At 37.8% G+C, this 15,921-nt stretch overlaps 1 protein-coding gene across 1 annotated transcript in view; it reads left to right on the top strand.

Annotated features, from left to right (window-relative positions):
- The window catches only part of ATXN10 (ataxin 10), a 177,887-nt gene that overhangs the window by 48,458 nt on the left and 113,508 nt on the right, over nt 1-15,921 (top strand). Inside the window, exon 7 of the mRNA XM_021921665.2 lies at nt 9,066-9,231. Coding sequence (XP_021777357.1) covers nt 9,066-9,231 — 166 coding nt within the window. The remainder of the gene's footprint in view (nt 1-9,065; nt 9,232-15,921) is intronic.

The raw sequence follows: 15,921 nt of genomic DNA, 5'->3' as shown, positions 1-15,921 counted from the left end.
AGTTATATCATCCCAAAGTCTTATGTATTTATTCTCTTTTTTGTCACAGCCCTAGTTTACCCTATGGAATCTTTGACTAGATTTTGACGATAGCCTTTGTCAAAAAATTGTGGTAAATCACACATAATATAAAGTTTACTATTGTAACCATTTCTTTTTTTTTTTTTTTTGGAAAAGGTATAAGACAGGGTCTTGCTGTGTGTTGCCCAGACTAGAGTGCAGTGGCTGCTCACAAGTGTGATCATGGTGCACTACAGCTTCAAACTCCTGGCCTCAAACAGTCCTCCCACCTCAGCCTCCCCAGTAGCTGGGAGTACAGGTGTGGGTCTCCATGCCAGACTACCATTGTAACCATTTTTTAATGTATAGTGCAATAGTGTTAAGTATGTTCACATTGTTGTGCAGCCAACCTCTAGAACTTTTTCATTTTGTATGTCAGAAACTCGGTACTGATTAACAATAAACTACAATGAGATACCACTTGATACCCATTAGGATGGCTACTATCAACAAACTGAAAAGAAGAAGTTTGGGCAAGGATATGGAGAAATTGGAACCCTTGTGCACTGTTTATTTCCCACTGGTGGGAATGTAAATGGTGCATCCACTGTCTTAATCTGTTTTCTGCTGCCATAACAGAGTACCGGAGAGTGGCTAATTTATAAAGAAAAGAAATGTATTTCTAACAGTCTGAGGCTAGGAAGTCCAAGAACATGGCACTAGCATTTGATGAGGGCTTTCTTGCTGTGTTATCCCATGGTGGGACATGAGAGGGCAAGTGAGTGCATGTGAACATTACAGAGACACAGTCCCTGTCCTCACTGTGAGAGTAATAACCATGCATTTTTATGTACAAGAGTGAAAGTGCTGTGTAAATTCTTAAGCTTTTTTCTTGTGCTAGTTCTTTTCATTGTTGTCAAAATTAGTGGACTTCTTCACCCAGAGGCTGGTAGTCTATTTGTGCAGATTACTTGGTGGGGACATTTTGGATATAGACTCTTATCAATTCACATGACATGTTTCAGCAAAAATGAGAGCCTACATTTACATACTTGTCTGGTCTCCTTTCCAGGTGAATTGGAGTGAATATTAACAAATTGGACTAGCTGGTCATGGTAAACAGCTTGTGTAGTTTTCAGGTTTATAATGTGTATGTACAGCATTGTAGTTAAGGACAGATGCTAGTGCTGCCACTTACTACTTTGGATAGGTTAATGAGGGTAGTAATAGTAGCTACCCCATGAAATTGTTGTGACAACTGATTGAAATATGTATAAAACTCTCGGTGCCTTGCCTGGCATGTAATGATCACCCCCATAAACGTGTTGCAGGATAATTGACTTTGGCATCAGAAAGAGTTCAAATACCACCTCAGTACGTCTGTAACCCAGGGCAAATACCTTAATCTGTAACGTGAGCTATTGCTATTTCTGCTTCCATGCTATTACTACTATTACTGCAACTACAAGTATGACAACTACTGCTTCTATGCTGATGACCTTGCCGTTTTCTCCAGGTAGCATCACTGTTATGTGTAGAAGGCACCATGTAGCCCTTGTCACTTAATCCTCACAAATGCTGTGAAATAGGTATTATTCTTGACATTTTCCAAATTGGAGTTCTGAGGCCTATGGTTCCAGCTACTTGGAGGCTGAGCCAGGAGAATCACTTTAACCCGGGAGGTGGAGGTTGCAGTGTGCTGAGATTGCTCCACTGCACTCCAGCCTGGGCAACAGAGCGAGACTTTGTTACATGAAAAACAAACAAACAAAAAACAGCAATCATAATTTTAAGGCAGACTATGTAAGTACTGTATTTACAGGAGAGACTTAGAAATAGAATGCTAACAACAGCCAGTGATTGAGAGACAAAATTATGGCAGCATGGCTCTGCTTGGAGGGGTGTGTCTGGTGAAGTCAAAGCAGCCTGAGTGATGATTTCTGGGTTAAGGGAGCAAGACTTTCACACCAATGTGTAATAATTCTAGACAGCTAGCCTCTAACCCCTCTAGCTGGGTCTTTCCTACTTTTGCATCCTTCACACCACAGTGAGTAAGTCAATGAGTAACTAGCATTTGTTAGACCACTTGTATTCTTTTATATTTTCAAGGAAGAGATAGAGGGTTGGGTGGAGTGTCGTGGGGGGACCCATATGCCAGACCAAAGAGCTTTTAGACTCATTCCTTAACAGTAGGAACCATTAGAAGGTTTAAATGGCAGATGACTTAATGTTAAGTAGGATCATTTAATGAAGAATAGTCTATTCTGAGGTGATATTCAAACTTAGTTTGTACTTTTATATTTTAAAGATTCATTTCTGACTTTGCCCCCTTCTTTCCTTTGAAATCACTCAGTATCCACATTGTTAGCTCTCTCATCTTATAACGATATAATAAAGCTGCATTATATAGGCGGCATCTACTGGGCCAGGGAGAAGTTGAGCCAGAGGAGGCTGGCCTGTGTGTCATTGTGTAAGGAAGGCAGCGTGTGCTTCCACTTCCCTTTAGCACTTGCAGATCTCCCTGCACTTCATCCACTTGGACACCGGAGTCTCCTGTTGCTGCTGAACAACTTGGATTTCCACCACCTGGGGGCCCACCCTTCCTATCCTCACTCAGGACTGCCTGTTTGGGATCTGCCCCTAATTCAGGATCTGTACTATTGTTTGGTTCTTTTCTTCAGTTGTAACCCATCTGTTTTCTTTCTAATTTCTCCACATCACTATCTGTGGATACCTTAACACTCACAAATCTGATACAATTATTTTCTTCTATTTCATTACCTATTCAAGTAATAGTGAGCTAGGTGCCAAATTCCCTGAAGCCAGGGATCCTGACTTCTTATACTTAGCAATAACTGCTACATTATGTAATCCAATTTAAAAGGAATATATTTAGAGCAGGCATTTGGGCCACACGGAATAGGTGGCCTCTTTCGTTGCATTCCTTGAAAATCGTGTGTGTGTGTGTGTGTGTGTGTGTGTGTGTATATATGTGTATATATATGTAGATAGATCTACTTGTGATAGAGAGAGAGAGATATATAGATAGATAGATAGGCTATCTATTTTATATAGACATAACATTTCAGTAGCTTTTGGGGGTACAAATGGTTTTTGGTTACATGGATGAGTTGTATAGTGGTGAAGTCGGCGATTTTAGTGCATCTGTCACCTGAGTAGTGTATATTATACCTGATATGTAGTTTTTATTCCTTACCCTCCTCCTAACTTCCCGCCTTCTGAGTCTCCAGTGTCCATTATATTATTCTGTACGTCTTTGTGTACCCATAGCTTAGCTCCCACTTATAAGTGAGAACATATGGTATTTGATTTTTCCATTTCTGAGCTCTTCACTTAGAATAATGGCCTCCAACTGGGCGTGGTGGCACATACCTGTAATCCCAGCACTTTGGGAGGCGGAGGAAGTCAGATCACTTGAGACCAAGAGTTTGAGACTAGCCTGGCCAACATGGAGAAAACCCGTCTCTACTGAAGATACAAAAATTAGCCAGGCGTGGTGGCACATGCCTGTAATCCCAGCTACTCAGGGAGGCTAAGGCATGAGAATCGCTTGAACCTGGGAGGTGGAGGTTGCAGCGAGCTGAGATCACGCTACTGCACTCTAGCCTAGGTGATAGAGTGAGACCCTGTCTCTGGAAAAAAAAAAAAAAAGGGCTTCCAGCTCCATCCAAGTTGCTGCATAAGACATTTCATTCTTTTTTATGGCTGAGTAGTATTCCATTGTGTATATATATCACATTTTCTTTGTTCATTCATCAGTTGATGGGTACTTAGGTTGGTTCTATGTCTTTGCAATTGTGAATTGTTCTGTGATAAACATATGCATGCAGGTGTCTTTTCCTTTGGGTAGATACCCAGCAGTGGGATTGCTGGACTGAATGGTAGTTCTACTTTTGGTTTTTTGAGGAGTCCCCATACTATTTTCCATAAAGGTTGTACTATTTTACATTCCCCGCAGCATTGTATGTGTGTTCCTTTTTCACTACATCCATGGCAACATTTGTTGTTTTTTTTGACTTTTTGATAATGGCAATTCTGGCAGGGTAAGGTGGCATCTCATTGTGGTTTTAATTTGCATTTCCCTGATGATTAGTGATGTTGAGCATTTTTTCATGTTCGTTGGCCATTTGTAGATCTTCTCTTGAGAAATGTCCATTCATGTCATCTGCTCACTTTTTGATGGAATTGTTTGTTTTTTTCTTACTGATTTGCTTGAGTTCCTTGTAGATTGTGGATATTAGTTCTTTGTCAGATGCATAGTTGCAAATGTTTTCTCCCATTCTGTTGGTTGTTTACTCTGATGATTATTTCTTCTGCTGTGCAGAAGCAATAAATGAGACTAGGTCTCATTTATTTAGTTTTTGTTCCATTTGCTTTTGGGATCTTTGTAATAAATGCTTTGCTTTTGGCAACGTCATAAAGTTTTTCCTAGGTTTTCTCCTGGAATTTTTATGGTTTCTGGTCTTAGATTTAAATCTTCGATCCATCTCAAGTTGATTTTTGTATATGGTGAGAGATCTAGTTTCATTTTTCTGCCTGTGGCTATTTAGTTTTCCCAGAACCATTTATTAAATAGGAGGTTCTTTCCCCAATTTCTGTTTTTGTATGCTTTTATGGAAGGTCAGTTGATTGTAAGTATTTGGCCTTATTTCTGGTTTCTTTATTCTGTTCTGTTGGTCTGTATATCTAGCTTTGTAGCAGTACAATCCTGTTTTGGTTACTATAGCCTTGTAGTATAATTTGAAGTTGGGGTGATGTGATGCCTTAGAATTGTTCTTTTTGCTTAAGATTGCTTTGGCTATTCGGGCTCTTTTTTGGTTCCATATGAATTTTAGGATTATTTTTTTCTAATGGTATGAAAAATGATGTTGGTGTTTTCATAGGAATTGCATTGAATCTATATATTGCTTTGGGCATATGGTCATTTTAATAGTATTGGTTCTTCTAATCCATGAGCATGGGATGTATTTCCATTTGTTTGTGTAATCTGTGATTTCTTTCAGCCATGTTTTATAGTTTTCCTTGCAGAGATCTTTCACCTTCTTGATTAAGTATATTCTGAGGCATTTGATTTTTTTTTTTTTGGCAGCCATTTTAAAAGGGACTGTGTTCTTGATTTCTCAGCTTAGTGGTTGTTGATGTATAGCAGTGCTACTGATTTGTGTACATTGATTTTGTTACCTGAGACTTTACTGAATTCATTGATCAAATCTAGGAGCCTTTTGGTAAAGTCTTTAGGGTTTTCTAGGTATATGATCGTATCATTGGCAGACAGAGATAGTTTGCCTTCCTCTTTTCCAATTTGGATGCCCTTTGTTTATTTCTCTTTCCTGATTGTTCTGGCTAGAACTTCCAGTGCTATACTGAATAGAAGTGGTGAAAGTGGACATCCTTGTCTTGTTCCACTTCTTAGGGGCAATGCTTTCATCTTTTCCCCATTAAGTATGAGGTTGGCTATGGGTTTGTCATGTGTGGCTTTTATTATTTTGAGGTATGTTCTTTCTATGCCTAAATTTTTATCATAAAGGGATGCTGGATTTTGTTGAGTGTTTTTTCTGTGTCTATTGAGATGATCATATGGTTTTTGTTTTTAATTCTGTTTGTGTGATGAATCACATTTACTTGGGTATGTTGAACCATCCCTGCATCCTAAGATGAAACCCACTTGATCATGGTGAATTATCTTTTTGCTGTGCTGATGGATTCAGTTTTCTAGTATTTTGTTGAGGATTTTTGCATCTGATGTTCATCAGGGATATTGGTCTGTAGTTTTCTTTTTTTGTTATGTCCTTGCCTGCTTTTGGTATCAGAGTGATACTGGCTTCATAGAATGAGTCAGGTAAGAGTTAGGTGGGATTCTCTCTTTCTTAACCTTTTGGAATAGTTTCAGTATGATTGGTGCCAATTCTTTGAATGTCTGGTGGAGTTTGGCCATGTATCCATCTGGCCCTAGTCTTTTTGTGTTTTGGCAATTTTTGTTATTATCGATTCAGTCTCACTGGTTGTTACTGGTCTGTTCAGACCTCCTATTTCTTTCTGATTCAAGCTAGGAGGGTTGTATGTTTCCAGAGATTTGTTCATTTTCTCTAAATTTTGTTTGTTTGCACAGAGGTGTTCATAGTGTCTTAAATGGTCTTTTGTATTTCTGTGGTGCCAGCCATAATGTCTCCATTTCTGTTTCTAATTGAGCTAATTTGAATTTTCTCTCTTCTTGGTTAATCTAGCTAATGGTCTATCGATTTTATTTATCTTTTCAAAGAACCAACTTTTATATTTTGTATTTTGATTTTTTGTTTCAATTTCATTTAGTTCTGCTCTGATCTTTGTTATTTCTTTTCTTTTGCTAGCTTTGGGTTTGGCTTGTTCTTCTTGAGACAGGGTTGTGCTCTGTCACCCAGGCTTGTGTGCGGTGACACAATCACTGCAGCCTTGACCTTCCTCGGCTGAAGTGATCCTCCCATCTCAGCCTCCCAAGTAGCTGGGACTACAGTCATGCACCAGCATGCCTAACTAATTTTTTAATATTTTGTAGAGACAGTATTTCACCATGTTGCCCAGGCTTGTCTCAAACTTTTGGACTAAGCAGTCCTCCTGCCTCTGCCTCCCAAAGTGCTGGGATTACAGGTGTAAGCCACCACACCTGGCCTAGTTGGTTCTTGTTTCTCTAGTTCTTTGAGGTATGATGTTAGATTGTCAGTTTGTGATCTTTCAGACTTTTTGATGTAGGCATTTAGCACTATAAACTTACCTTTTAGCACTGCTTTTGCTGTATCCCAGAAGTTTTGATAACTTGTATCTCTGCTATCATTTATTTCGAAGAACGTTTAAATGTCTGTCTTGATTTCATTGTTAACCCCCAAATCATGTAGGAGCAGCTTGTTTAACTTCCATGTATTTGTATAGTTTTGAGGGTTCCTTTTGGAATTGATTTCTAGTTTTATTCTATTGTGGTCTGAGAAGATACTTGATATAGTTCTATCTATCGATCTATCTGTCTATTTATTTATTTGAGACTGAGTCTTGCTCTGTCGTTCAGGCTGGGTTACAGTGGCACAATCTCGGCTTACTGCAACCTCTGCCTCCTGGGTTCAAGCAATTCTCCTGCCTCAGCCTCCTGAGTAGCTGAATTATAGGCCCCTGCCACCACGGCTGGCTAGTTGTTTTTATATTTTTAGTAGAGATGGGGTTTCACCATGTTGGCCAGGCTGGTCTTGAATGCCTGATCTCAGGTGGTCTGCCCTTCTTGGCCTCCCAAAGTGCTGGGATTTCAGGTGTGAGCCACCACACCCGGCCAATATATTTTGATTTTGAAAAAATTTATTGAGACTTGCTTTGTGGCCTGTCATGTGGTCTATCTTTTCTTAGGTCTAGTAATTGTTTTGTGAATCTGGGAGCTTCAGAGTTAGGTGCATATATATTTAGGATTGTAATATCTTCTGTTGGATCGATACTTTTATCATCATATAATGACCTTCTTTGTCTTTTTTTTACTGTTGTTGCTTTAAAGTCTCTTTTATATTACATAAGAAGAGCTATTCTGCTCGCTTTTGGTTTCCATTTGCATGAAATATCTTCCACCACCTTTAGTTTGATTCTGTAAGATTCCTTATGTTTCAGGTGAGTCTCTTGAAGACAGCAGATATTTGGTTTGTAATTTTTTTTTAATCCATTCTGCCAATGTGTATCTTTTAAGTGAAGCATTTATATGATTTATATTCAACGTTTATACTGAGATGTGAGGTACTGTTCCATCCAGTTGATTGTTACCTGGATATTTTGTGTTCTCCATTGTGTTTCATAGGTGCTGTGCATTTTTGTACTTTCAAGAGGTTCTATTCTGATGACTGTTGAGTTTTTATTTCAAACTTTAGAACTTTTAGCCTCAATTTATTTTTAAAGATTATATATAAATAAGGGAAAACAGAAATTCTCTAATACTGTGCTCAACTGAGTGGATTGTGTATTTGTTTTATTTTGGATTAATTATTGCCACAAGAAATCTGAGGTTTTAGGAGTTTTGAAAATTGTTAAGGTCTGTAGGTGATTTTTCCAGACTGATGATATTTCCCATCATTTGGCCACAGTACAGGAAGCATTTGGTATAGTTTTATTTCTTACTTGAAGCAGTAAATAATTTAAATTTTTCTCTTGGTAAGAAATGTTCCATGCCTAATTTGAGTGTATTTACCCTTATTTGCTAATAAGCAGCTTAGATATTCATACCCTTTCTTCTATAGAAATGAGAATTATACATATAATCCCAAATCAAAATATAATTTTGATCAAATATCTTAATTGATATATGCTAGAGAGATTGACCTATGTGTGATTCATTTTTCCTAGGAGAAGGAAAGAGATGGTTGAAAAGAAATATTTATTTGGTAATTTATATATTGATGTAAAAATGGCACAGTCTTGGTCTTCAGATTTGTGTTTTTGTAAACTAAAACAAATAGTAAAGTTTCACAATAAAGACTATCAAATGAGTGGTTAAAGCACCTGGCTCAGGGCACAGATTGAATCCTAGCTTAGACTCTCAGTGGTTTTGTGACACTGGAAAAGTGAATTAACCTCACCAAGCCTTATTTACCCACCTTTAATGTGAAACTAATGACAGTACCTGCCTCATGGAGTTTTTGTGAGGATTAAATGATACAACATGTGTAAAATGCTTAGCTCTGTAGAAAATAGTGAATAAATGTTAGTCCATTTCACTTTGCTGTTCCTTGTATCGTAGATGTATTCATACAAAAAACTGACCATTTCTAAAATGTTGAATTATTTTCACGTTGAAAGTAATGGACATAAAAGGTACATTAAGCAATTCTAGTTTCTGTGGCCAAGACACGTCAAAGAAACTAAGAATTTAAAAAATAGGTGATTGATGAAGATTAACTTTATTCATGTTTTTCCTAGCTAGACATGGTAAGCAAGGTAAGGAATTTAAAATAATAATATTCCCTTAAAGTTGCTTTCCTAGGTATTTTTAGCATTGTATAATTTAAGTCTTATAGATTCATGCAGAAATCCTTTATGTTTTACAGAGTTACACTGTTAGACCTTATGATAGCCAAGATAACGAGTGATGAGCCATTCACCACGGATGACATCCCTGTGTTTTTGCGGCATGCTGAGTTGATTGCAAGCACCTTTGTGGATCAGTGCAAGACAGTGCTCAAGTTGGCCTCTGAGGAGCCTCCTGATGATGAGGTAAGGGAGGGAGATTTCCCAATCTCGGGTAAAAGAGAATGGACAGATTTTCTAACTCAGTCAAGTCCTCTATGAGAATTCTTTTTTAAAAGTTTTAAAAAATATTATGTAAATAATGTATCCATATAGGAGAATAGTTAGAAAATTTAGATAAGGGAAAACTGTGTCCTTATTCGTACCATCCGGAGTCAATGACTTAAACAAATTCTGGTTAATTTTCTAGGCAAATGACATCAGATACATGCACACAGACATAGTGCACATATGTATCTATTAAAAGTGGAGCCTTTCTGTGCCTTCCGTTTGCAGGTTCCCATTTTTTATTCAGAATGTAAGCTCTAGGAGGGCAGAAATGTTGACTGTTGTGTCCATAGTTCTATGTATATGGTAGGCACTTAGCAAATATTTGCTGAATGAATAAATAAATAATACATTGTAAATGTCTTTTAAAATAAATGCCAACATAGGCTGGGCATGGTGCCTCACACCTGTAACCCCACTTCTTTGGGAGGCCAAGGTGGGAGGGTCGCTTGAGCCCAGGAATTTCAGATCACCCTGGGCAACATGGTGAAACCCCGTCTTGGCAAAAAATACAAAAATTAACTGAGCATGGTGGCATACACTATAGACCCAGCTACTTGGGAGGCTGAGGTGGGAGGGTCACTTGAGCCCAGGAGGTTGAGGCTGTGGTGAGCCATGATTGCCCCACTGCACTTCATCCCGGGTGATGGAGTGAGACCTTTGTCTCAGAAAAAAAAAAAGAAAGCCAACATAACATTTCAAGTAAAGAATTTCCTATTTATTTGTCCAAATCCCTGTAGTTGGACATTTAGGTTGTTTTTGTGTTTTTAGACAGAACCTTGCTCTGTCGCCCAGGCTGGAGCACAGTGGCACAATCTTGACTCACTGCAACCTCTGCCTCCTGGGTTCAGTCAATTCTCCTGTCTTGGCCACCCAAATAACTGGGATTCCAGGTGTGTACCACCGTGCCCAGATAATTTTTGTATTTTTGGTAGAAACGGGGTTTCAGCACATTGGCCAGGCTGGTCTTGAACTCCTGACTTACGTGATCTGCCTGCCTTGGCCTCCTGAGGTGCTGGGATTATTGGCATGAACCACCACATCTGGCAGTAGGTTGTTCTTATTTCTACTTATTTTAGATAATACTGTGGTACATGCCTTTATGGTTACATCTGTGCACAGTTTCCACAGCTGTTGTCCTAGGACATAATCTTAGAAGTGAGATTGCTATGTATAAGGATATCACATGTTTAAAGCTCTTAATACATACTTCCAAACTGCTTTCTAGACGACTTGCTTCTTCTCTTCTTTATAGAAGATTCCTAGTTGTATTATTTAATTATTTAAACTATTTTTTACTCTCCTTAAGCCTACCTTAGGTCATTCAGGTCTTGTTTTATCAGGACGTGGAAGGGAGCTTGTGTTAATTCTCTATCCCTCCTCTTTACTTCAGAACTTGCTGTTTTTATCTATTCTCCTTTCTTCTGTGATAAAGTTAGAATTATTCTTTCTCTGGACCACTCAGCTGTAAAAAGGATGCACTTGTGATACAACAGGGAAGAATCTCAAAAGTGTGGAGGGAGAGAAGCCAGACAGACTAGAGAACATGCTGGCTGATTCCATTTCTGTGGGATTCTGTAGCAGGCCAGATATATTGGTCATGACAGAAAATAGATCAGATGTTACCTGGATCTGGAAATGAAGGAGTGGAATTGATTGTGGGGGGACACGAGGGAACTTTCTGGATAGTAGAATGTGGCATTTAGCTGTATACCTTGACGCAACCCTGTACTGTATACTTAAGATGGATTATTTCATTGCATGTATATTATACCTCAATAAAGCTGATTTAAACACATTTTAATAGAAGATGATAGAGAGTTCCTTTGTATGCTGATATGAATGGTCAGGTAGAGAGGGAGTAATTGATGCTGGAATCACCATCGGCAAATGGGTGAGACTGGAGGAGAGGGATTGGAATCCAGAGTGGATACTCATCCACTGTCCACAGGTGGGAAGGTAGAGAATGTGATCTGTAGTGTTTCCCAGAGAGTAGTGTGTAATACTGTGAAATTGTTAACTCCTGTTGTAAATGCAGCTCATGGCTGTGACTGCTCGACCACGAGAGTGTATTTCCTTTTTTGTGAATATACTTTTGTTCAGGACCATTTCGGTATTGATTTTCTGTGCTTTGTCATATAGACCATGTTAGGTCTTATAATCAGGCCATTACTTTAGTTCTCATTTTCTGTGATAGAAAAGAAAGGTCTTTATTCAGAGGCTTGCGTTTACTTTCTGGAGATAGATTTGCCTTTGTTTCCAGCAGGAGGAGCAGTGAGTCGTGCTTAAGAAAAGTTTTAAAAATTCTCTAGGAGACAGAGAAAAGACAGGTCACATCTTTAAACTTTTCAAGGCACTTCTGATTAAAGGATAGGTGATTTCAGTATTGTAGTGAGAAATTCCTGAAAATACTTTTCATATTTAGGAAAACTTTTATTTTTCCTTCAGACTTTCTTCTCTAAGATCGGAAGTATTTTTATATATTAATGGAATGGAAAATTTTAGACTGGGAACAGTGGCTCATACCTGTAATCCCAATAATTTGGGGCACCAAGGTGTGGGAGGATTGCTTAAGCCCAGGAGTTGGAGACCAGCCTGGGCGACATAAGGAGACTCCATCTGTACAAAAGAAAAAAGAATTAGCTGGGCATGGTGGTGTGCGCCTGTGGTCCTAGCTACTGGGGAGGCTGAGGTGGGAGGCTTGCCTAAGCCCAGAAGGTTGAGGCTGCAGTGAGCTGCGATTGCACTACTGCACTCCAGCCTGGGGGAGAGTGAGACCCTGTCTCAAAAACAACAACAACAAAAAAACATAGGCAGGTTTCTTTTGCAAAGCCAAATTAATTTACTTTTGGAAATTTATTGAGTTATACATTTATGACTTGTGCATATTAATGTAGATATGTCATACTTTTTTTTTTAAAGGGGACCCCTTATGCCAGTATTTAAATATGCCAAAGACCAAGTGGTATGCTGGAGCTGGCCTGTGGTAACTTCTAAGAGTTGATTATTGAGTGCTTAGAAATTTATGAGCTGATTGTTAAATTGTTGGTACCTTGAAATCATCCATGGTGGAAGTAGTTATGCCATGGAAACCAGCAAAAGCTACAGATAGGGCTTTCCACCTGCCTCCTCCTCCCCAGCCATTCTTCTGCCAAACCCAAACCACTGCACTCATTGGTGATCTTTTTAGGAGAAGATAGATATTCAATAAAGTTCTCAATGCTATGACTGAAAAGTGAGAATGGAAACAGTTGTATTTATAGCACATGTTTTTTAATTGATGTAATTGTTTGGCTTTAAAATCCCAAGGTTTTCTTCATATGTTTCTTTATAAAAATAGTTTTGGGTTCTCATATTAATGTACTTATTCCTGTCTTTTGATATATTTTGTATACTTGTTTCCAGTTTTTGATATATTTTTGTCAGTTCTGAATCTTGTTCACTTGTGGCAAGCCTTGCCTTTTCTCTGAAAGCTTAAAAAACATTATTTTTAGCTTTGTATTTTCTGATACCCATATATTACAATAATTGTCCTCAGGTTGTGGGATTTGCATTCTGTTTTAATCTTTGCAACCCCAGTTTAGGCCATACTGTAGTACCTGTTATGCAGTAGGTATTACATATTTAGCTATATAATACATATTTAATACATATTCTACAATAAATAGTGCATTTTTTCCACATATGAAGGGCTTAAATGTTTGTATTAGGCAAATAGTATATGCTTTGTTGTTAAAAATTATTTAAGCTGAAGTCAGTGAAACATAAAGTTTCAGTTGGGCCTGGTGACTCAGGCCTATAATCCGAACACTTTGGGAGGCTGAGGTGGGCTGATCGCCTGAGGTCAGGAGTTTGAGACCAGCCTGACCAACATGGTGAGACCCTGTTTCTACTAAAAATACAAAAATTAGCCTGGCGTGGTGGCGGATGCCTGTAATCCCAGCTACTCGGGAGGTGGAGGCAGGAGAATCGCTTGAACCCGGGAGGCGGAGGTTGCAGTGAGCCGAGATTGTGCCACTGCACTCCAGCCTGGGTGACAGAGCAAGACTCCCATCTTAAAAAAAAAAAAGTTACAAAGTTTTCCCCTTTTTGCCCAGCCTCCGTTTGTTTTCTATAGATCTATATGCATATCCTTTTTTTTTTGTTTTCTTTTCAAAGGTCTTTCTTCGTATATACGCACCTATATGTTTTTTGTTTTCATTTTTTACACTATTCTTCAACTTGCTATTTTTACTTATGATATAACTTGTACATCTTTGCACTTTAGCATGTGTATATTCATTGTATGTTTTTAATAAATAATATTTATTTAATTATATAGACGTATTTATATTTATTTATTTAATTATATAGACGTATCATAATTTTTTCATTTGTTCCCTATAGACGTTTCAACTGCTTTCAGGTGGCTTTTTTTTTCTTTTAACCTTTATAAATAATGTTATAGTGAACATCCTTGTACAAATTTCGGACAAGTAAATCTGAGATTATAAATTCCTGGAGTTGAATTGCTGGGTCGAAGAATTAGGTATTTTTAAAAACTTTAGAGAGATTTCTAAATTGCACACCAATGCAACACAAGATTGCATGAGCTGCCCTTTGCAGATCTGATTTAATTACTATTTCTCATTAATGCTTTTCAGTGACCATTTTGTTTGTTTTGCATATTAGGTTACTCTTTAAAATGCATTTATTAAAAAGCATTTTCTGGAAATTAATCTTTCTGTCATACGTACAGTAAACTATTGTTCACGTAATTTTTGTTTGAATTTATTTCTGATGTTCTGTTAGCCTTTTAGTCGTTTTTTATTTGTGTTTAATTAAGGTTATCAATTTTATCCTTCTGGCCTCTGGATTTCTTTTTTTTTTTTTTGAGAGCTGACAGCCGAGAAGATTTTTGTTTGTTTGTTTTTTAAGGAAATTCTCCACTTAGATCGTGGAAATATACACTTACATTGTCTAGTTCTTTCAGTACTTAGTTCTCATTTTTTATTTATCTAGAATTTATTTTTGAGCAAGGAGTGAGTTATGGATCCAAATGAATTATTTATGTCTTTTGACTATTCAAGATTATAAAATCTTTGGTATGAGACTGACTGGGTTTGAATCTTGATTTCTTCTGTTATAGGTATATGATCTTGGAAAAGTTACTCATCCTCTCTCTGCCCTTCTTTTTCTTGAAATGGGTTATATTATTGTTATTTTTTTAAATTTTGAGATAGAGTCTTGCTCTGTTGCCCAGGCTGGAATGCAGTGTTGAGGTCTTGGCTCACTGCAACCTCCATCTCCCGGGTTTAACTGATTCTCCTGCCTGAGCCTCCTGTGTAGCTGGGATTACAGGTATCCACCACCATGCCTGGCTAACTTTTGTATTTTTAGTAGAGATGGGATTTTGCCATGTTGGCCAGGCTGGTCTTGAACTCTTGACTTTGGGTGATCCACTCACCTTGGGCTCCCAAAGTGCTAGGATTATAGGCGTGAGCCACTGTGCCCAGCCAGGTTGTATTTGAATATAAACATTTAATATGCCGATTGGTACAAGTTAATGTTCCCTAAATGTTATCTGTTCATTATTATTTCAGTACCATTTAGTGAATAATCTTATCCTTTCCACTAATTTTTTTTTCTTAATTGAGACAGAGTCTTGCCCTGTTGCCCAGGCTAGAGTGTAGTGGTGCAATCATAGCTTGCTGTATTCTCCAGCTCCTGGGCTTGAGGATCCTCCCACCTACCTGTATCATATCCTAAATTCTTTTATTTATTTGGACGATTACTGGTTCCCTCCAAACAAATTGGAGGGAACCAGTAAGATGTTAACAGCTGGAGAAGGGAGAATTCAGAGAGAGATGTGTTTATATGCCATAAAGGAAGGCTGAAATGAACATACAAATAAATGCAAAAACTGATCTGTGGAGAAAGGAGTTGCAGTCCAGGCAGATATAACTAATTTGCATTTTAATGGACAGGAATAATTCTGTATTAATATAAGTTTTCTGTAACTCACAAAGCTGTAAAATTGCTCAAAGATACTAAATGACAGTGTTAACTGAGACAGGTGAGCTAGACAGGAGACTAATCTTTTTTTTTTTTTTGCTCGCTTCAAAATCTTTCACAATGTTCCCTTCATTTGCTTGTCTTTTTTTTTTTTTTTTTTGCTAGTGCCTGATTTAATTAATATTAGTTTCGTAAGACTTTTAAATATCTGGAAGGGCATTTTACTCATTAATCTTATTTTTTAAGAGAGTAAATTTTCCTGGCTGTTCTTTCATTACTAATTTCCAGATGCTCATTAAAAACACTTCATTAATAAAATGATTTTAATGACTAAAATTAGGGATGTGTTAGGTGGGGATAGATTAATTTTCTTTTAGGTTTATTTTAGTTAATATCATAGAATTTAAGAGCTGGAAGGAGACTTCCAGTTCATCTCTTCCAACCTCTAATTTTATTCATGTCGTTTTAACGTGGAAAATTTCAAACATAGACTAAGAAGAAAGTGTACTTAAACTCCATCTGCCATCCCCTGGCTTCAGCAGCTTCCCCTTCATCACCATTCTTCTTTCCTCCACAGTTCCACTCGTTCTTATGCCAGTTGCCGTGGACTGATTC

This window comes from Papio anubis, chromosome 16 (assembly GCF_008728515.1).
Source record: "Papio anubis isolate 15944 chromosome 16, Panubis1.0, whole genome shotgun sequence".
In the NCBI taxonomy this organism is placed as follows: domain Eukaryota; kingdom Metazoa; phylum Chordata; class Mammalia; order Primates; family Cercopithecidae; genus Papio; species Papio anubis.
The sequence above is the reverse complement of the archived record's forward strand: the minus strand, read 5'-3'. Positions and strand labels throughout refer to the sequence as shown.